The 21,379-nt window shown below is 40.4% G+C and overlaps 1 protein-coding gene across 1 annotated transcript in view; it reads left to right on the top strand.

Annotated features, from left to right (window-relative positions):
* Positions 1 to 21,379, top strand: part of vwa5b1 (von Willebrand factor A domain containing 5B1) — a 41,356-nt gene that overhangs the window by 2,378 nt on the left and 17,599 nt on the right. Inside the window, exons 3-9 of the mRNA XM_072367764.1 lie at positions 138 to 299; positions 3,769 to 3,988; positions 4,220 to 4,374; positions 10,641 to 10,772; positions 12,002 to 12,126; positions 19,814 to 19,990; positions 20,904 to 21,014. Coding sequence (XP_072223865.1) covers positions 138 to 299; positions 3,769 to 3,988; positions 4,220 to 4,374; positions 10,641 to 10,772; positions 12,002 to 12,126; positions 19,814 to 19,990; positions 20,904 to 21,014 — 1,082 coding nt within the window. The remainder of the gene's footprint in view (positions 1 to 137; positions 300 to 3,768; positions 3,989 to 4,219; positions 4,375 to 10,640; positions 10,773 to 12,001; positions 12,127 to 19,813; positions 19,991 to 20,903; positions 21,015 to 21,379) is intronic.

Genomic DNA, 21,379 nt, shown 5'->3' with positions numbered 1-21,379 from the left:
ACTTACATTCGGTTTCAGCCCATGTGTTCTGAAAGTTGTTTTTAAATGAGTTTTTATCGACTGCATGTTGGTGATTGCTTGTTTGCTCTTTTGAGTTCATCCTCTGTTTGTGTATTGCCTCTCACTCTACCTTTTAGGCATCTTCATATATCCATTGGAGGAAAATTCCATCGTTGTCGGGTTTGAGGCTATGATATCCAGTCAAATTATCACACTGCAAATAAAAGACAAGGCAAAAATTGATGACTGTTATCTGGAAAGCTGCAATACGATCAATGGAGCTCCGCAGAGTGGTAGTGGTAAGGCTGATCAATGTTGTTATGTAAGCAAACGTTCAAAGGAACTCCTATATGTGTATGTTAAATGACTTTGTTGTGATGACTGCAGTCATGTAAAATGATGAATGGACTGTACTTCTAAAGCACTTTTCTTTGGGTTGGCGGGACTGCTCGGAGGGCCACGTTTCTAGTTCTACAAGGTTGCCTGCCCCTCAATTTTAACTGCCCACTATTAGACATGGGGGAGGGGGTTGCAGCTGCTTAACAGCACGTGTGCACGTGCCTGGCCCTCTCGGGTATTGGGCGGGGCCTCTGCCGGGGGGTTTGGTGGCGTTTGGGCTCGTGTCTGGGTGGTGGGGACCTGGCAGGCCGGTGAGCTGTCCCGGGAGGCCTCTGTCCTATGGTGGGGGCTCTGTCCCAGGGCTTCCTCTGCAGTCTACTGGGTGGATGCATGGTCGTACCTGCGGTGGGCTTCCTGGGTTCTGTGCTCCGTGGGGGCTGCTGGTGCCCTGAGTCTTGGGGTCCTCTCTGTCTGCTTCTGATTGCTGTGGGGGGTGGGCGGTGGGTGGGCTATCTTGTTTAGTAAATTATTCTTGTTCTTAGTCATAGTTTATTTATTCAATACGATAAGTTTTCATAGCCTTGTTTGTTCGTCCGTTTTCAAGGAGAGATTTTTTTTGTTGCAACCTTTCTTAGTCGCCTTAGTTAATCGTTAAAGTTTCATAGTGCTTCTGTTTTGTTAAGAGTGCGTCTTTTGTTAAATCCGCCTCATTAGGAGAGCGTGAGAGTTTGTTTGTTACTGTTCATAGCTTTTCTGTTTTCCTCCCAGTTTGGAGAGATTTATGTTGGTTAACTTTCATAGCTGCGCTCATCCTCCGACATAGTTACTGAGGAGAGCGCTTAGGTTTCCACAGCCCGTTATTTTGCTCTGCCTGGAGATCGCCCTGCCTTGCTGTGCTCTGTGTGATATTATAATAAGCGTCTCTTTGAATCCGAAAAGACCCTGCATCTGTGTCCTGAGTCCTCGAGGTACCTGACACATCCTGTTGTTTCGGACCATCCATATTCACGGTTGTGTTGTATGTAGCAGCTGCTGGTGTTGTTGCTGCTTTTTTTTTTTTTTCTGTTTGTCTGCTTACAGGTGCTCCTAGTGGTTCTCCGCCTGGATGCCCCACAGAGGTCGTGGGATGTATTCTGTTTGGTTTCTACAGGTGTAACAGCTGGTTGTCTTCATTTATCATTGTTTTCTCCGATTGTTTCTATTTCCCGTTTCTTTTTCTTTATTCTGCCTCTTTCCCTGTCAGGTTGGCCAGTATTACATGCAAAGTATTTTGACAAAAATAAATAAGCAGTACTTGGGAAACAAGGGGAGCTTGACATTCATAAAGCCTCATTTGGCAAAGCAAATGTGTTTGGCATAAAACGGTATTCAGATTACAATTCTGCTACTATAATGCTGCACAGCACGAGGGACACACACAAAAAAAGCGCTTTTAAACTACCTGCCACATTCACCCATTGACACATACACCCATACAGCACAAGCTAGTCTATCCAGGGCTTTTTTTTACTCTATCACACACATTCATACACTGATGGATGCGTCGATAGGCAATGTGGGGTTCAGTGTTCTGCCCAAGGGATAAGGGGTGCTAATGTATCAACCAAATCTAGAGATCCTTGCTGACTCAGTGTTGTGGGATCTTTTTGCTTCATTGTTTGTTTTTATCTTGTTCACCAAACAGTTCCTACTGATAAATCTACCACGGGCTATGTGCTGAATGCCAAATAACAGGGTTTCTGGGGCATGGGCATTTATCAGACAGAGACATAAGGCATTACATTATGGAAAACATAAAATCCAGATTTCAGAAGTTGTCTTAGTCAGATTACGCAAAAAAAGTTTCAAGGACTTGGATGATACAAGAGCCCAGTGGTTAAACTATATTTCAGTGTAATGTCTCAGCAAGAGTTAGCATAACACTATGAATGTGCAGTAACCACTTTTAATTGGAGTGCTTTATCAACTTGGTCCAGTTTAGAGCTGGACTTGCAAAGAAACTGTACAAAAAATCAGTTCCAACTTTTAGTGCCTGAACTTCAGATGAGGGAAATGTAAGTATCTGAGAAATCATTCCTCAGGGTTTATTTACTTTAATGCTTTATTTAAATGCTAACAGATTAGGTAATGAAGATGATGTATACCAATTTAAAGGGAGTTGTTACTATTAGTCTTTTAGTTTAATGCTTTGAAGGGGAACATTTATATTCTGTAATGTGGGTACCTGTGTAGATAAAGTTTTTGGCGCAACACTCCTCCTCTCCTCAGTCTTGCTGCTACATCAAATGTTCTTGATATGTTAACGTTACATTATCGCATCCATCCATTTTCTATACCTGCTTTTCTATACCTTCACGTCGGTCGGGTCGCAGGGGGGCTGGAGCCTATCCCAGCAGTCATCGAGCGAGAGGCAGGGTACACCCTGGACAGGTCGCCAGTCCATCACAGGGCCACACAGAGACAAATGAGACAAACAACCATGCACGCTCACACTTACTCTAAGGACAATTTTAGAGTCACCAGTTAACCTAAATGTATGTTTTTGGACGGTGGGAGGAAGCCAGAGTACCCAAAGAGAACCCACGGGGAGAACATGCAAACTCCACACAGAAAACCCCCCTCTCGTTGTGAGGCGACGGTGCTAACCACAACACCACCGTGCAGCCCCCTTACATTATCGGCATCTAAGTACATCCATCCATCCATCCATCCATTTCCTATACCGTCAATCCGTCAGTCGGGTAGCGGGTGGGCTGGAGCCTATCCCAGCAGTCATTGGGCGAAAGGCGGGGTACACCCTGGACAGGTCGCCAGTCCATCACAGGGCCACACAGAGACAAACGAGACAAACAACCATGCACGCTCACACTCACTCTAAGGACAATTTTAGAGTCACCAGTTAACCTAAATGTATGTTTTTGGACGGTGGAAGGAAGTCAGAGTACCCAGAGAGAACCCACGGGGAGAACATGCAAACTCCACACAGAAAAACCCCCACTCATTGTGAGGCGACGGTGCTTACCACGACACCACTGTGCAGCCCCCTTACATTATCGTTCAACAATTAATTATCTTGATTGTTGAACCTCCAGAGACCCCTGGGAACTCCTCCTTGTTCAGGGTCTGATTTCGGGCCAAACTGATATAGCTGCTTGGTTCTGTCAAAGACAGTCAGTTTCTGTTCGAAATGTTGTTGCTAACTTTTTGCTCCTAAAAGCAGCCTGGTATGAGTGGTTGTGTTTCAGTTGGGGTGAGAGAAGGGCTAAAAAGCTTAAACCAACATTTAAATAAGATCTCAGAAAATTGTATGTCCTAAAAGCCCCACACTTGACAGAAGATGTTGCTCTCAGGTTGGTTTTGACACAGAGTCATAATCACTGTGATAGTTGCTTACATTTTGAATTTTTCTTGTCTAATCTGGTATAACAGGACACATAGTGATGGATGAAGATTTTGAGAAGACAGTGTTAGTGGTTAACCTAGGGATCATCCCTCCAATGGAGACAGTCCATATCCTGGTCAGTACCTCCTCAGAGCTTACCACATTGCCCAGTGGTGGCATCAGGGTCTCATCGCCACCTGTATGCACACCTCGGGTGCAGAGGACCATCAACGAGGAGCAGGGACTATCCCCAAACTTCTCCAGAACGTAAGAAAACAAGACAGTCATAAAACAGTAAAAAGAAATGATCCTCTTGTTGTATTAAACCATTATACATCCTGTTTATATATCTGATTGATTTCTAAGTCAGACCTCACACTATAAATTTCAGATGTCTGGGTTACATACAGTATTTCTAGTACTATTGACTCTACTAACGATTCTTATGTGAATTCAGAGTGGCTTCTTTCCAAGGTAGTTGTACTTTACCACTTTTAGGCGTGACAGACACACCTGGGCCTCAAGTCCTCATGATCAAAATCCAAGCTCCCCTCAGCTGTGTTTGGCTTCCCTGCTGGAGGAGGAGGCAATCAACTCCATGGACTACGAGTTTAACTTCCAGCTGGAGATACGGGCTCCCTATCTTCTTGCAGGTAAGAGAATTTAACTTTACTACCTGTGCAAATCCACAATTATTGTAATTCTTGGTACTCTTACTTCTGTAATACAAATAGACTGCCCCAAATAGAGTCCCATGAGACATTTGTTCATGTAGGTCAAAATGACCTATAAATGCATTAGAGGAATATGTGACCTTTTGTAGTCATCAGAGGAACTGAATGTGGATAGTGAAAATGGCATCCATTAAGGTAAGGGATACGTTGTAAAAACAATCCATTTTAGCCATAACCATGATGAAAAAATTATGCCCATGCGGGCAATGGTTGTGTTGTAAAATGACTGAATTTTATTCCTAACCATGATGGTTTTTTAACCATAACTAATTAGTTTTAATTTCTAATTCTAATCAAGTAATGTCAATGCCTAAACCCAAGCTGGAAGTGACAAAAATGCTTTTGTAAAGTGGTGTCATATTACTAACTGAATGTAACTCAGATGTGAACATACTATTCAGGTTAACCCCAACAATTTATTTTCTTTGCTGCTTGTTCAGACATTATTTCACAGGAAGTCAGTATGTGTATTAAGGGCATGGACAAAAGGCCTACATGGTCACTGTGATGATAGGAGTTGTTGAATACAAAGCTAGAATGATGACATACTCTGCAGTGAGGTGAAGAAAGGTGTGTTAGCACTGAAGCATGTGTTTTTTTTCTATTTGAGAAAATAATTTTGATTAAACTTAATTCTAATATTTTTACTCACTGCCTATTTACATTTGGATTTCAGCAGTATTAGTCCAGAACACTTAACTTATTGAAATAACATTTTCACATTCATTTGAATGAGAAAATCAGTATCTGGTCTAGTCAGTCAGAAACAGAGCACTTGGTTAGCTTAGCTTAGCTTAGCATCAACTCTGGAACGAAAGTTGATACTAAGCGAGTTGAGAATTTGAGAGTTGAGTTGAGAATGTACTAGCACCTCTAAAATGAACAAATTAACACAATACATCTTGTTTGATACAAAAATGACAAATTTAATTTTTTGTGGAATTTCGTTGCCTGAATTCAATTCAATTCAATTCAATTTTATTTATATAGCGCCAGATTACAACAATTGTCATCTCAAGGCACTTAAGTAATATAGTCCAATTCAAGCCAATTGGAATTCAATTCATTGTAATCATAATCCAATTAATTAATTCATATAGAGCCAATTAAAAAAATTAATATCCTAGCTAAGGAAACCAACAGATTGCACCGAAAGTGGTCTTCAGTCCAATCTCCCGTCCTGAGCGTGCCTGAGGCAACTGTGGAAAGGAACGACTCCCTTTTAACAGGAAGAAACCTCTGGCAGAACCAGACTCAGGAAGGGTGGCCATCCGCCTCGACCAGCTGGGATTTGAGAAGACAGAAAAGAGGGAAAAGAAGGGGGAAAAACACCATAACGCCATTCAAAGGATATCTGTTGGAACAGGGAAACATACGTTAATAACCACAATAATGTCACATGTACATAAAATCAATTGTGAAATTAAACAGGGGGAAAAAAGAGAGCAAAGTGAGGAAAGGTGTGACAGATGAGGTCCCCCAGCAGTCTAAGCCTATAGCAGCTTAACTATGGGATGTTTCAGGATTATCTGAGCCATCCCTAACTATAAGCTTTATCGAAAAGGAAAGTTTTAAGCCTAATCTTAAAAGTGGAAAGGGTGTCTGCTTCCCGGACATTTACTGGCAGCTTATTCCACAAGAGAGGGGCCTGATAACTGAAGGCTCTACCTCCCATTCTACTTTTAGAAACTCTGGGAACAACAAGTAAACCTGCAGTTTGGGAGCGAAGTGCTCTGTTAGGAAAATACCATACAATTAAATCTTTAAGATATGATGGAGCTCGGTCATTAAGAACTTTATATGTGAGAAGAAGAATCTTAAATTCTATTCTGAATTTAACAGGGAGCCAATGAAGAGAAGCTAAAACTGGAGAAACATGATGTCTCCTGTTAGTTCTCATCATAACTCTGGCTGCAGCATTTTGGATCAGCTGGAGGCTTTTCAGAGAATATGTGGGACAGCCCAATAATAAGGAATTACAGTAGTCCAATCTTGAAGTAACAAATGCATGAACTAGTTTCTCTGCATCACCCTGAGACAGGATGTTCCTGATTTTAGCAATATTACGAAGGTGAAAGAAGGCAGTCCTAGAAACCAGTTTTATATGTGCGTCAAATGATAAATTCTGGTCAAAAATAACTCCAAGGTTCTTCACTGTAGAACTAGAAGCCAGGGAAATACCATCTAGAGTAACTATATAACTAGACAATTTCTCCCTGAAGCGCTCAGGTCCAAAGAGAACAACTTCAGTTTTGTCTGAATTTAAAAGCAGACAGTTCTGAGTCATCCAGGTCTTTATGTCTTTAAGACAGGCTTGTAGTCTGACCAACCTGTTGGTTTCATCTGGTTTCATAGATAAGTACAGCTGAGTATCATCAGCATAACAATGGAAATTTATGCCATGCTGTCTGATAATGTTACCTAATGGAAGCATGTATAAAGTAAAAAGAATCGGTCCAAGCACAGAACCCTGAGGAACTCCATGACATACGCCAAAATGTGAGGAAGATTCTTCATTTACAAGAACAAACTGGAATCTATCAGATAAATATGACTTAAACCAGCCTAATGCAGTTCCTTTAATCCCAATAACATGTTCAAGTCTCTGTAACAGAATGCTGTGATCGATCGTATCAAATGCAGCATTGAGATCCAACAGGACAAGCACAGAAACAAGTCCGCTATCAGAGGCTAAGAGGAGATCATTGGTAACTTTCACCAGTGCTGTTTCTGTGCTATGATGCACTCTGAATCCTGACTGAAACTCTTCAAACAGATTATTTCTATGTAAATGATCACAAAGTTGAACTGCAACTATTTTTTCAAGAACTTTAGACAAAAAAGGGAGATTGGATATAGGTCGATAATTAGCCAACACTTCTGAATCAAGAGTAGGTTTTTTAAGTCAAGGTTTAATTACAGCAACCTTAAAAGTCTGAGGTACATATCCTATCAACAAAGACCGATTGATCAAATCCAATATGGAAGTGTCAATTAAGGGGAAAACCTCCTTGAACAGTCTGGTTGGGATTGGGTCTAACATACAAGTTGATGGTTTAGAAGAGACTATTGCTGTTGTTAGCTCAGAAAGATCAACGGGACAGAAGCTGTCTAAATACAATTCAGGTTCGAAAGATACTTCTAAAGCTGCTCTACTTGATGATACATCAGTGATAATAATGGGAAGGATTCCATTAATCTTCTCTCTGATAGAAACAATTTTATTGATGAAGAATCTCATGAAATCATCACTGCTGAGAGTTAAAGGAATACATGGCTCAACAGAGCTCGGACTCTTTGTCAGCCTGGCAACAGTGCTGAAAAGAAACCTGGGATTATTCTTATTCTCTTCTATCAATAATGAATAATAAGCAGTTCTAGCTTTACGAAGTGCTTTCTTATACGTTATTAAACTATCTTTCCAGACTAATTGAGACTCTTCTAAATTAGAGGAACGCCACTGTCTCTCCAGCTTTCTTGCATTCTGCTTTAACGCACGCAGTTGTGAATTATACCAAGGAGCCAACCTCTTCTGACTGATTACCTTCCTTTTCAGAGGGGCAACATTGTCCAGTGTTGTACGCATTGAAGCTATAGTGCTGTCAACAAGAGAGTCAAGTTCTACTGGAGTAAAATGTAGGTAGCCGTCCTCTGTCATATCAGCACATGGCAGTGAAGAAAAGGATGATGAAATCAACTCTTTAAATCTGGTTACAGCATTCTCTGACAGACACCTTCTATATGTAGAATTCTTCTCAGAAACCGTGTAGTCAAGTAATGTAAATTCAAAAGTTATTAAAAAATGGTCAGATAAGACAGGGTTATGAGGGAACACTGTTAACTGTTCAGTCTCAATGCCATAAGTCAGCACAAGGTCAAGGGTATGATTAAAGCAGTGAGTAGGTCTGTGAACACTTTGAGAAAATCCAATAGAGTCTAATATAGAATTAAAGTTAATATTTAGGCTGTCATTTTCAACATCTACATGAATATTAAAGTCACCCACTACAATGACTTTATCTGTACTCAGCACTAACTGTGATTAAAAACTCTGAGAATTCAGACAGAAACTCAGAATAAGGGCCAGGTGGATGATACACAACAACAAGTAGAAGAGGTTTTTGTGATTTCCACTTTGGGTGGGAAAAACTGAAAATCAGAGATTCAAAAGAGCTAAAACTAATCTTGGGTCTAGGACTGATTAGTAACCCTGATCTGAAGATAGCTGCCACTCCTCCTCCTCTATCTGTGGTTCGAGGAACGTGAACATTTAAATAGTCAGAGGGAGTTGATTCATTTATGCTAACATTATCCTCCTGCTGCAGCCAGGTTTCTGTAAAACAAAATATATCAATATGATGATCACAAATCAAATCATTCACTAACAGAGACTTCGAAGGGAGAGATCTAATATTCAGCAAACCACATTTAATAGTTTGATGTTTTTGTTCAGTTAAAGTTTTTGTTTTAAATTTTTTTTTTTGCACAAGAGGATTTGCTCCTTTTGTGTTTTTTGATTGGGGGGGGGGGGGGGGGGGCAGCATCAGGTGGGAAGCCGCAGAGAAGTGTGTAAGACTACAACTCTGCAGTGTTTTTGGATGACTAATAAATTCGTCCATATTTCTAGAAATGAGAAGAGCTCCTTCCAAAGTGGGATGGATGCAGTCTCTCCTCATCAGACCAGGTTTTCTCCAGAAAGATTGCCAATTATCTATGTAGCCCACGTTGTTTGCTGGACACCATCTAGACAACCAGCGATTGAATGAGGACATGCGGCTAAACATGTAATCACTGGTCAGATTTGGCAGGGGACCAGAGAAAACTACAGAGTCCGACATTGTTTTGGCAAAATTACACACCGATGCAACATTAATTTTAGTGACCTCCGATTGGCGTAACCGGGTGTCATTACCGCCGACGTGAATCACTATTTTACCGTATTTACGTTTATCCTTAGCCAGCAGTTTTAAATAGGATTCTATGTCGCCCGCTCTGGCCCCTGGAATGCATTTGACTATGGTCGCTGGTGTCGCTAATGCCATGTTTCTGACTATAGAGCTGCCAATTACCAGGGTTTTCTCCTCAGCGGGTGTGTCGCTGAGTGGGGAAAATCTATTTGAAACGTGGACAGGTTGATGGTGAACCACGGGCTTGACTTTAGGACTATGACTCCTCTTCCTGACAGTCACCCAGCCACTCTTAAGTCCCGGCTGCTCGGGATCTGCTCGGGGACGACTAACAGAGCTAGCTACGCTAGGTGGCTCCTCACTGACTAAAGGGGCCTGGCTCGCTATCGGGTGGTTTTCAACAGTGCAGAGCCGAGCTTCCAATTCAGATAACCTTGCCTCCAAAACTACAAAAAGACTACATTTGTTACATGTACCATTACCACTAAAGGAGGCAGAGGAGTAACTAAACATCTGACACACGGAGCAGGTGAAAGCAGGAGATAGAGGAAGATAAGTGGTAGCCATGCTAAGCTAGAGAACCCGACACACTGCTAAAAAGTGAAAAATAAAAAATAAAGATCTGTAAGAGTGAGTGTTAGAATATAACAAGTATGGGATATAGTTAACTATGCAAGATGCGAAAATTATAGGGAGAAATAACAGATTATTAGTAGTTCAAGAGGAGCGAGAACTGTCACAGTGCACACACAAAGCAACAGGAAGTGATGCAATACGTCTTACCGCAAAGCAGTATCACGGCCTCAGGAGACAGCAGAATGCCTGTGTCCTAAAATGAATAATGGACACATTGTTGAATATTTCTGGGAAACCAACAAATACTACAAAGGAGCTATTTCTCCAAACAAGCTTTATCTCATGTGTTAATTGGTTGGTTTAATGCCCTTGTGCTAAGCTAATCTCTGGGGCTTCTGTTCGGCCTCATGTTTTTCCTGCAGAAGTGACAGGGGTATAGATTTAATTTCATGTACCTCATGCAACAAGGAAAATTATTGTCTGCCTCTAAAGTGAAACTATTTTAAATGAACAATTTGAGGACTTCAGTTGTTTGATGGTGACTCTGCATGACTGCTTGAATACATCAGTGTAAAAATTGTCTTGAAATTTAAAATCTTTTGGACATGCGAGTCTCATTTACAGTCTTGAGTAATAATTTCTGTTATTAGTGGAGTTGGAGCCACTTGTTACTTGATCTGATGTGGTTACTGCTCTGTGTAGGTGTAGAGAGCCCTTCTCATGCCATCCGAGCTGATGCAGACCCTCTAGCCCGCTCTGCCACCAACGTTGTCATCACTCTGGCTGACAAGTACACTTACGACTACCCGGTCGAAATCCTCATCTACCCCAGCGGTAGGTCTATAACTTCAAAACTCACAGTGGTGTACATCCCTGTAAAATATTTTGAAACGGTTTCTTGGCTCTTTTCATTACACAGTATTTGGCTTGTACTTTGTGCGTGTGAGTGTCTCGTAAAGAAAAAAGGCCCCTGATTATTAATATGTGACATGCCAGAAGTCAGACTCCATTGTGTGGGTATGAATTAGCAAGGTTTTCTTCTCTGGTGCTCTTTTTTTGTCCCTTACTGCCGTCTTGACCTACAGAATGTGTGGGCTGGTTTCTCGCAGAGCCCAGAATGAGCCCTGGTCGCACTGATGCGACAGGCCTTTGATCACAAGCAGACCTGTGGCCAGAGCAGGGCAAGTTAATTCAGCTTAGACTGGTGCTGCACTTTGAGTCACAACATGGATGTTCAGCTTGTGCAGAGAGATGGAGAAGACTGCGGAGACTTGCATTGCACATAATTTTATATTGGCAGCATAATTATTATTTTTTTTTTTAAATGGCCACTACTTAGAGTTTCTGATAGATTCCCTTAAGTTTTAAAGGTACTTTAATAATACACATAATGAAATATATAGATATTTGATATATGCTGCATAAAGTATGACAAGATTTGATAAGATTAAGATCAGATTTATTGTCATGTAGATACAGGAAATACACAAAATTACTCCACGTTTAACCCATCCAGGTTGGCACCTGTAGAACACAAACATGCACAGGGTCACACACTCATGGAGACAGATGACATATACACTGGAGCGGTGGGCAGCCATTCACAGCACCCAGGAAGCGTGGTACAGTGCCTTGCTCAAGGGCACCTCAGCCATGGCAAGGAGGTGGACTGCCTCCAGCTGTCAGTTCACCAATCTTTGAGTGGTGAGAGTGGGAATCGAACCACCAACTGTTATTGGACAACCCACTCTAACCACTGAGTCAGTAGATGAAAGGATGGATGTCAGAGCAAGGTACAAAAAAAAAATAAAAAATAAAAAATTTTAAAGTCAGAGGTCAATAATCGTACACATTAGTACTCTGCCAAAACCACATACAAAAATACTATGATTTGATTAAGACTTATTTCCTGTAGCAGGCTAGACAAATATTTGGGATCTTTGTTAATGAAAACAGCTCACATGTTGCGATACTGCATTTATATACGTGGTCAGCTTATAGTTCTACAGCCACTGACATTATTCACGGTGATGTCTTTGTTCTGAATAATTGTGCCACTTCAGAACCTCATCAACCACATGTGCTCATTGAGAATGGCGACATGACGCAGGAGGAGTACGATGAGTATCTTCACAGCCGGAGCGATTTCATCAAAGCTACCAAGAAGGACTCCAGCAATGAGAGAAAAGTGAGTGTCGCCAACATCAGCTCCTATGTACCTGAACTGATGAGAACAATAATATATCCATTTAATTTTTCCATGGTGAGATACAAAAGCAAAGCGCTGCAACAAAGACTATTTCTGTAAGGCTACATTGTGATATTTCATGTTGCAGTATAATGCAATCTACAACAAAGTCACAGCCTAAATTAGTTTCAAAATGACTACAGAGTGGAATTTAGTATTTTTCTGTTTGTTTCAGTTATTATTTGTGTATGACACTCATCTTGATATCTTTAGTGTTTTGAAAAGTAAAGAAAGTGTAAATTATTCTTTTACGTCTGGAAGTGGTAAAAAGTAGATTTTACATCATTAAGACAAAAGACTACATAAATCCAGAAATGAAGAAATCCATAATGAAATACAGATGTGGCAGGACCAGTATGGTGATGAATGTGGATTGGTGAGATAGGACAAAAGGGTGACTATAGATCAAAGCTGTTACCACAATCCCAAACTGGGTTTACACTTTAGGCACACAAATTCACCACAGAGGAGGCTCGAGACAAGCTCATCCAATTGACATGTTTATTCATCAATGTTAAAATAAAAGGCTCATAATTAAAAACCAAACAGATACTTTCACAGATAGACAAAGAAAGGGGGGCATAGTTTCTTCGGCTCAACTCCCAGAGTACAAAGACAGGCAGAGCAGTAATCTAAAAAGCACAACACAACATGCACAACAAAAATTAAATATATCGCAAACCAACAGAAGACCACCACCCTGGAAATACACCACCACCAGTCGGCCGTGTCCTGTGCCAAAGACAAATGAAAAGTTAAAAGAGCAAAAATAACGAATAAATGTTCAGTTACCTGAACGTACATACATCTAAATCAAAAATAATAATGGTAAAACAGAGATGCAGTCATTCCAGTCCAGGTTACGACATATTGCCAAGTCGCAGTAGGCTTGTGAACGCAACAACAGCTGTCCTGGCGCTGAGACAAGCAGCTGGGCCGCACCAGAAGAGGCCAAACGAAGTAGCACTAGCATGCAGAGTGCAAATGGAGTTAACGGGCAGCCGTCTAACGCAGGACAAGCCCGAGCCCATGATGCAGGACCACAGTCAGGCAATCAGATAAGGACTAACAGCAGCTTCACTTTGAGCCCATGATGCAGCTCCTATAACGGAGATAGTCAGGCCACTTCGAACGACGTCCGTGAAGAGTTTAAAGAGCAATTAGGAGCGGCGTTAAAGGGAGCTTTATGTGCCAACAGCCTGCCCAGTGAAGACCGGCACTTACATTGTGCATTCAGGGCCTACTGCCACATTTCACCCCCCCCAAATTGCATCGGCATCCCAACGATGATCCAACTTGTCTAACACCAAGGACTAAAAACAGCACACATGGCACTAGATGATGGAATGCAAGGTTCTACAGCACTTGATGGTGGTCTCAATGCTGGGCTCGGAAGATGGTGGAGGTTACGATGCTGTCCAGCAGTTGATAGTGCTGATTTGCGCACTGGCACCTCACTGGAAACAGACTGTCGCTGGCACAACCAAAAATAAGGTCGGCTGGTTCAAGGTCCCATTAGAGGGAAGCAACACAGGTCCTGACGTCCCGGGAACAGGGCTAGGCACTGCTGCTACAGGTACAGTGGGTGGAATCGGCTCCGGAGACCATGGCTTTAGGAAAAAAAAAAAAAAAAAAATCAATAAACTTTTTTTTTTTTTTTTTAAAAATCATCCTCCAAAGAAAAATCATGTATGATGGAGTGAGGCTCAAGAATGGCACCCTCAACAGGAGCAGGATCAGGCATATCAACACCAACCAGGGTCTTCAGCAATGAGCGATGTACCCTTCTTACCCAGGACTGCTTCTGAACTGGTGCCACCGAATATAAACCACCCTCTCTTGGAGCCTGAATGACTATGTGAGTCACTGAACTCCTCAAGTCCTGAATTTTCTGACGACCCTCTTTGCCCAAGTTTCGGATCAACACGAGCTGGCCCTCCGTAAGAGATGCAAAGGTCTTAACAGGGTGTGGAGCATCCTGTTAAAACGCTCACTGCCCATTACTAGCTGGGTGGTAAGGCGTGGTACGAGACTTTGTGATACCATACAAACTATAGAGCTGTTGGATCAAAGTACTCTCAAAATTCTGGTCTAAGTGGCCGGTACACCAAATTCTGCAAACCACTCCGTAACCAGGACCTGCGCTACAGTAGAAGCGTGCTGGTCCATAGTCGGAACAGCCAGTGTATATTTGCTAAAAACATCTGTCATCACCAAGACATTTTCTAGGCCGTACAGAGTTGGTCCTAGCAAAGTAAAGTAAATGGTCACAATCTCATTTGGCCTTGATGCAAGCAAATGGCCCATAAATCCACAAGCAAGCGGCTGGCTATCTTTAGCAATCTGGCATTGCTCACAGGTTTTACACCAATTTGCTACCTCACGTGACATCCCTGGCCAATAGCAGCGGGAACGCAGCAAGGCCAAAGTCCGTTCCACCCCTCAGTGCCCATGCTCCTGGAGAACCTGGGTGAGAACATCTTTGGCAAAAGAAGTTGGTACACTGGCCCCCCGCCGCCGGAATGAAACACATGCCGGTACATTAACCCATCCAGCTCAACTAAGCAATCCCACTGGCCGAGTAACGCAAGGGCCGCTTCCTCCGTCAAAAGGCCACTACCTCCTGAAGAACAACATCAGCCCGCTGAAGAGCATGGAGGTCACCAGTTGTGTAGTGTGAGAAGACTGTCACAGAGGACTGAATGGCTCACAGTTGGTCACTCTGCACTGCTCGCTACAAGGGCTGAGGGAGGGAAGTAGCTGGAACCAAGGAAGCCCCTTCCTGTGGAGAAGGCCAAGGCCAACGAGACAATGCATCTGCGTTTTGATGGGTTTTAGCTGGCTGGTATTTCAACTCAAAGTTAAATGACGCAAGCTGGGCTGCCCAGCGTTGCTCAACCGCTCCCAGTTTAGCAGAATCTAAATGGCTCAAAGGATTATTATCAGTATAGACAATACATCTTTGACCCAAAAGATAATCTCTGAATTTCTCTTTTATTGCCCATTTCCGAGCGACCACAGTCAATCAGATAAGGAAGGACAAACGGCTGCGTCAATTTGAGCCCACGATGCAGCTCCTATAACAGAGAGAGTTAGGCCACTTCAACCGGCATCCATAAAGAGTTTAAAGAGTTGTTAGGAGCGGCGTTCATGAACTCGTTTGCACACGGTGAATTGGCAACCCCGGAAGTTTGAACCCAGAAGGCAACATTCACACAGGTGAGGGAGGGAGCTTTATGTATTACATGGTGCATTTAGGGCCTACAGCCACACATAAATGACATTTCTCTTAATAACACAATGAACAGAAATGGAAATATTTCAGAAAATGTAATATTTCACAAAATATTAGATGAGATAACCCTAAGGCGGCTGTGGCCAGTTGTTAGAGTGGGTCATCCAGTAACCAGAAGGTTGGCGGTTTGATTCTCACTCTCGCTACTCAAAAATCAGACCATACCAAATTTTGTGTGTTTGTATGGCCCATTATATATATATATATATATATATATATATATATATTTGGGCCATGACAAGATTGGAGTTGCTCTGTTTTAAGAGGTTTAACCTTTTTCATTTTTTTTATTATATAACATAAGACAACGAAAATTCAACAAACATTACAGATGGGATGTCAACATCAGTATTATCAGTATGATAATAGGATGTGTATGAGTGTGGAGTGTAAGAGATGTGTGTTGTCAAGTGCGTCCAACTAAAAGGAAAAAGAAGAGTCAACACGGAGGCTGCCCTACCACACCACAGGACATCTGCTGGAGAGAGAAGAGGGAGAGAATGAATGAACAATGGGTTTTGTAATCTCAGGGCACCAGGCCCAGGTGCCTTCAATCAACAAACCTAAATCCCACTGGAAGGCTGCTGCCTCAACAGCAGGGGTCGCCACAATGTGCACAACAATAAATCTGATCTTAATAACAGAAATAGTGAGTAAGTTTTCAGTGGTTCAAATAAATGTTTTTGTCTGTTTTTAAAATATGTTTTTGGAATTTTTGTGAAATGTCATGTTTTTAGTTTTGTTATGTTGTCTTAAACACATTATTCTTTTAGTTGTTTTTTAGTTGAATTGTGGTTTCTATTCTAAACTGTTATTGTGCATTGTTGTTGTTTTGTGAAATGGGGTGCATTCTGAAATGTTGTTTGCTAAAATGTCTTTAAAGTGTTCTGTCGAAATGTTGCAATGTGTTTTGAGAAATGTGTTTTGCACCTCATAGTCACATATATTTAGGCAGAGAGCAGAAGTTGAGTAAAAAGGTTGAGTGATATTTAATTTCACAAAAATTACTGTACATTTGAACACATCAAGACTAAGTACAAAATGCAAAGAATAAATATGATTTTTAACATCATCATGCTTTTTAACTACTTAATTTAAGAAGATGAATTTCAATGATTACTTATTGTCAGTAGTTATCAGGAATTAATTTTGCGTGCTATTTTGAGTTAAACAATTTAGGATATACATCATTTATACTGAGCTAAATAAGGAATAAAATGACAATCACCATCTTTGAAATTGTATTTTGAAGGTAACTTAATTTAATTTAATTTAATTTAAACACAGAAAATCATTTGAAAAGCGTTCCAAAGCTAAGATATCAGCTCTACTTCTATTAGCTAACTAGTAGATCACTTGAGTCTCCTATAGCTTTACTGTAAAAGTGTATTATAAATTTTTTTTTTTTTTTAGAGATGCTTGGGATGGCCACTATCTAAACTAGTTAGTATTTTTAAAGATTAAGGACCGTAGTATGACCATAAACGTCCAGTCTAAATAGTTACATCACAATAATTTCAATCTAACTGAACTGCTATTACCCTAAATACAAAATTTGTCTAGATCAGTACTTTTGATGAATTTGTGCATCAAATATCTTAATAATTCTTTATGTTTTTACTTAGTTTGTGTGTGTGTGTGTGTGTATAAATGCATCAAAGCTTTCACTGTATACACTGTAAACACAGTATAAAACTTGAGCATGGACATTTCAGGTTAATTCAGTAACTTTTCCTACACCACTTCAAGTGTACACCAAGCATCCAGATTCAAGGAAAACACAAGAAAAAATGGACCAGACTCAGTCAATAATTCCCTATAGTCCATATATAGACCAGTGAGCAGTGCTGACCAATTAGGATCATCAGGTGGGATCCTCCTTTCATCAGTGTTTTGTCCAGTTGGGCCTGGGACAGAGAGTTAAACTGTCTGTTCTCTTGCCTGCTCTAAAAATGTTTGTTAGAATTGGCTTATATATATATTTTTTTGTTAATAATTGTATGCAGTGACAATCTGAAATGTCATCAAGATGATTAAAGGAACAGAAGAAACAGAGAGAGACAGAAAAATCAAATCTGTTTTCTTGTAAGACTTTAATGTTTGATGTTTTGGTTATATATTGGATCATTTGAACATGTTTTTAACTAAATCATGTAAGTTTAGAAAGCAAAAAATATCATTGATTGATTAAACTGCTTAAAATTTGCTTAAATCTAAAAAGTGATTGTTTTTTGTAAATAACAGAGGCTAGAAAAGCTGGAAACAATTGGTTTATTGTTGTATATTGAGTTGGAGTTAATAGTTTGTTATATCAGATATTGCATGTGGGGTGCTTTCATAAAAATATTTTAAGAATACTTAAGTAACAGTGTGTCTATGATTCTCATGCTCCTCAGTGTCTATAAAACTGGGGATTAATTCATCTTTTTTTTTTTACAGTTTGGAGAATAATAACACAAATTGACAAAAGGACAATAGATGGAAAAATGTGTTAACAGTGTCAGCACCCCTAACAGTGACATAAATTTATTGGTCCCTAGAAGAAAAAAAAAAGCAATTATTGTGTTAGTCTTTCCAAAACTGCACTATTAAAATGCATGTAAACAAGTCAGTCTGGCTGAAATCGTATGAAATCAAAGTGCTCAAAACCACACAAACACATTCAGATAATGTTGGTGGAACATACATACGTTCACATATATGTTCAATTATACTAAAACTTGCCTCTGCGCACAAGCTCCAAAGTTCCATATTTTTGTATCTTTCTGTAAAACAGTAAAACTTAAGTGTATATTAATACAGCCAAATTCCCCAAAAAGCTACTCTCATTCATACATGTTTCTTTTGTCAGACAGCTTGCTTACAAGTTTACAAGTCTCAGAAATTGTGACAGAAAAGCAGTTTGTTAAGACTGTGTCAACTTCCAGTGACTTAAAGTATTTAAAGCTTTAAGTCTTAAAGCAAGACTGTCATTCTGCTTCAATAAAATCCTGATTTTAGTACTGCAGTGTCATCTGACAAAATCACCATACAAGTAACTTAAAATGTCTGCAGTGATTTTGGCTAAAGGCCCCAGTATGGTTGCCGCGTTGGCTCGCGCGATGACGTCACGGTGTCGTGCCGGCCATATATAGTGGCGCGAGTCGATGCGCCAGTAGTTGCAACAATGCCCCTGTCAAGAGCAGGAAGAGTAGCACTGTCATCAATGATCAGCATTCTCACCTCTGCTTACATAATAGTTGATGAGCCTACAGAAGTTATAATTTCAATAGGCAAGATGATGCCCATTTCACCTGAGCATACCTTATGAGCCTGCAGAAGTTGAAATTTCAATAGGTGTGTTATCACCATTATAGTCTGATATAGTACTTAGAATATTGTTATAGGACTTTTAAGTGTATTGTGTTACCTTTTGATTGTTTGTTATGACATAGTGTGCTTCAGTGGACACACTTGGGAATTATCGTTGCCTTTCAGGATGCAATAATAATAATAGATCGGTTTGCTGTTTTACTTGCTTGTGCTGTTTCAGTGCAAATGCACTTCTCGCTGGGCCTGTTTTGAAATCGGTCCATCCGGTTTTTGTCGTTCTCCGTGCGCCAAGTTACAAATTTTAAACTTTTGATGGCGCGCGCCAGGCGTAAATACGACATTTTGACGTCACGTGCCGTCTGCAACGCGTTAACTATAAAACAAGCTTAATTAACTAATTTCTCTCCTGTTCACGTACACTGGGAAAAGGATAGCAGTCCAATTAAATGGCCAGCTTGAATGCTAAAAGAAACTCAGCTCATTTGTGCTTGTAACTGTAATGGCTTAGTTTAATTGTCTGAAACGCCTAATTTATTTTCCAGACTTCTCCAGTCAGTAGAGTCTGAGGAAAATTTTGATGTTTTTTTAAACATTACATTCGTATATAAACATACAGTTTTGGATACTCATAAATAAACTTATGAACTTGTAAAAGAACATATACCGGGCTTTCATATTTAACTATATGAAGGACTTTACTGGTCCTTCGCCAGTTAGTTCCTCTGGGGCTGTTACATCCCTACATGTGTCCATACACATCAAGCAATGATGAGTTATTAAAGTGACCAGCAGACCTAAACAAGAGAAGAAGAAGCACATAACCATAAAAATGGGTTTCTATGGTAACACTCCAAAGGCAAGGCACATTCTGCCTGGACTTTTTCTGCAGATCTAAAATAATTGTTGCGCTTTGTCACCTTTAATACTTGTCAATTTTGTGTCAGCCAAAGCCCTTGCAAAGTCGATTATTTCATGGTGACAAATCCTCCTTAATTTCATGCCTTTGCTTTGTTGTTATAGGTAGATATAATTCACAGGCGGCTTCATAAGGACATCCTCCACAACCCTGTGGTCATGTTGAACTTTTGTCCTAACCTCAAATCTGTCTGCTCTGACCTGAGGAAAGTTCATGGGGAATTTATCTTCCTCATTGACCGGAGTGGCAGCATGAGCGGAGTCAATATCAACCGTGTAAAGGTATTTTTTTTATCTCAACTTGTGCCCCATTTTTATATAGGTATTCTGCAAACATTTAAGCATGTTTTACATATAAATAACACAGCATATTTTATACCACCACCGACATAGTTTTGGAGGAAGTTGTTTTTTTTTTGTGAAAAAAAAAGAAGACATTTTTTTTAAACGTCTAGTTGACACTTAAATACATCAAAGATTCGAGAGTTAGTGCATGCATAAAGAGGGCATGAGACTGTAAAATTGCTTATTAGGCTCAAAGTCATACTGAGCTCTGTAGGGATTGCAGATGTGATCAGCTAACTGTGGGAATGGCAGGTACACAAGAATATTGATTAGATAAATTATTCACTATTCAGCAAGCATTTTTCGGTTGCTAGGTTTTAGACAGTCTTTGAGATCTTATCTGACTTCATGTGAACTTCCATCAATACTCACGGAGCTGAGTCAGGGATTTTTTTCTTTTTCTTTAAATCTTTGTACAGCTTGTATACTGATCCCGTTCAGTGATGCTGGCTGGTGTTCTTTTGAGACTGACATGCAGGCTTTTATTGGTTTTGTCATATACTACAGAGGCTGGGTTTATGGTCAGGGTGAGTGTAATAGGGATTTGATGACTATTTACCACGGATCTTTCAAGGATTTTTACTCAATACCTTAAAAAAAAAAAAAAACTAGGGCATGACTTTCCTAACACACCTGAACATATATTTATTCGAGACTGTGCATGTTCTGCAGTGTATGTTGTTCATCTAAATGTAAGCTGAAATAAGTTGTATTCTTTTAGAAGCTGACAATGTGCTGTAGAGGAGGCAGTGGTGGATGAAATAATACTGTGTTTTCTAAGAGATAATTTGCTACTCAGTTATGACAGTCATTGCTTGGGACCTAAATCTGCTGTCGGGCTTCTTCTCAGGATGCCATGGTGGTTATTCTCAAGAGCCTGGTGCCTGGCTGCCTTTTCAACGTTGTTGGGTTTGGATCCACATTTAAATCACTGTTCACAACCAGCCAGAACTATGAGGAGGTAAAGCCATTCTGAATAATGAAACAAGAATCTCATGCAGTTTATCCAGTGAATACCCACAATTTTAGATACAGTGTATGGTCACGAGAAGCACAACTCTGCACAGCCACACAGTTTAATCTGTCTGTTGGGTGTAAAAGTGGGAGTAACAGAATGCTGACTATATGTATATGAAGATAGATTTTACCCCTTTCTGACAATATACACAAGTAAAGCCAAATTTTGTGATAACCATCTTCTTTTGGTGCTGTCATTTCCAACCAGTCTGTTATCGTCGCTGAACCTTCTGCTCGGTCCTGTTGACTGAAATACACCTTGACCCATCAACGCAGTTTTCATTATCTTAATGCCAGAATACACTTCCC

This window comes from Leuresthes tenuis, unplaced genomic scaffold, assembly GCF_036924035.1.
Source record: "Leuresthes tenuis unplaced genomic scaffold, fLeuTen1.0.hap1 SCAF_16, whole genome shotgun sequence".
In the NCBI taxonomy this organism is placed as follows: domain Eukaryota; kingdom Metazoa; phylum Chordata; class Actinopteri; order Atheriniformes; family Atherinopsidae; genus Leuresthes; species Leuresthes tenuis.
The sequence above is the reverse complement of the archived record's forward strand: the minus strand, read 5'-3'. Positions and strand labels throughout refer to the sequence as shown.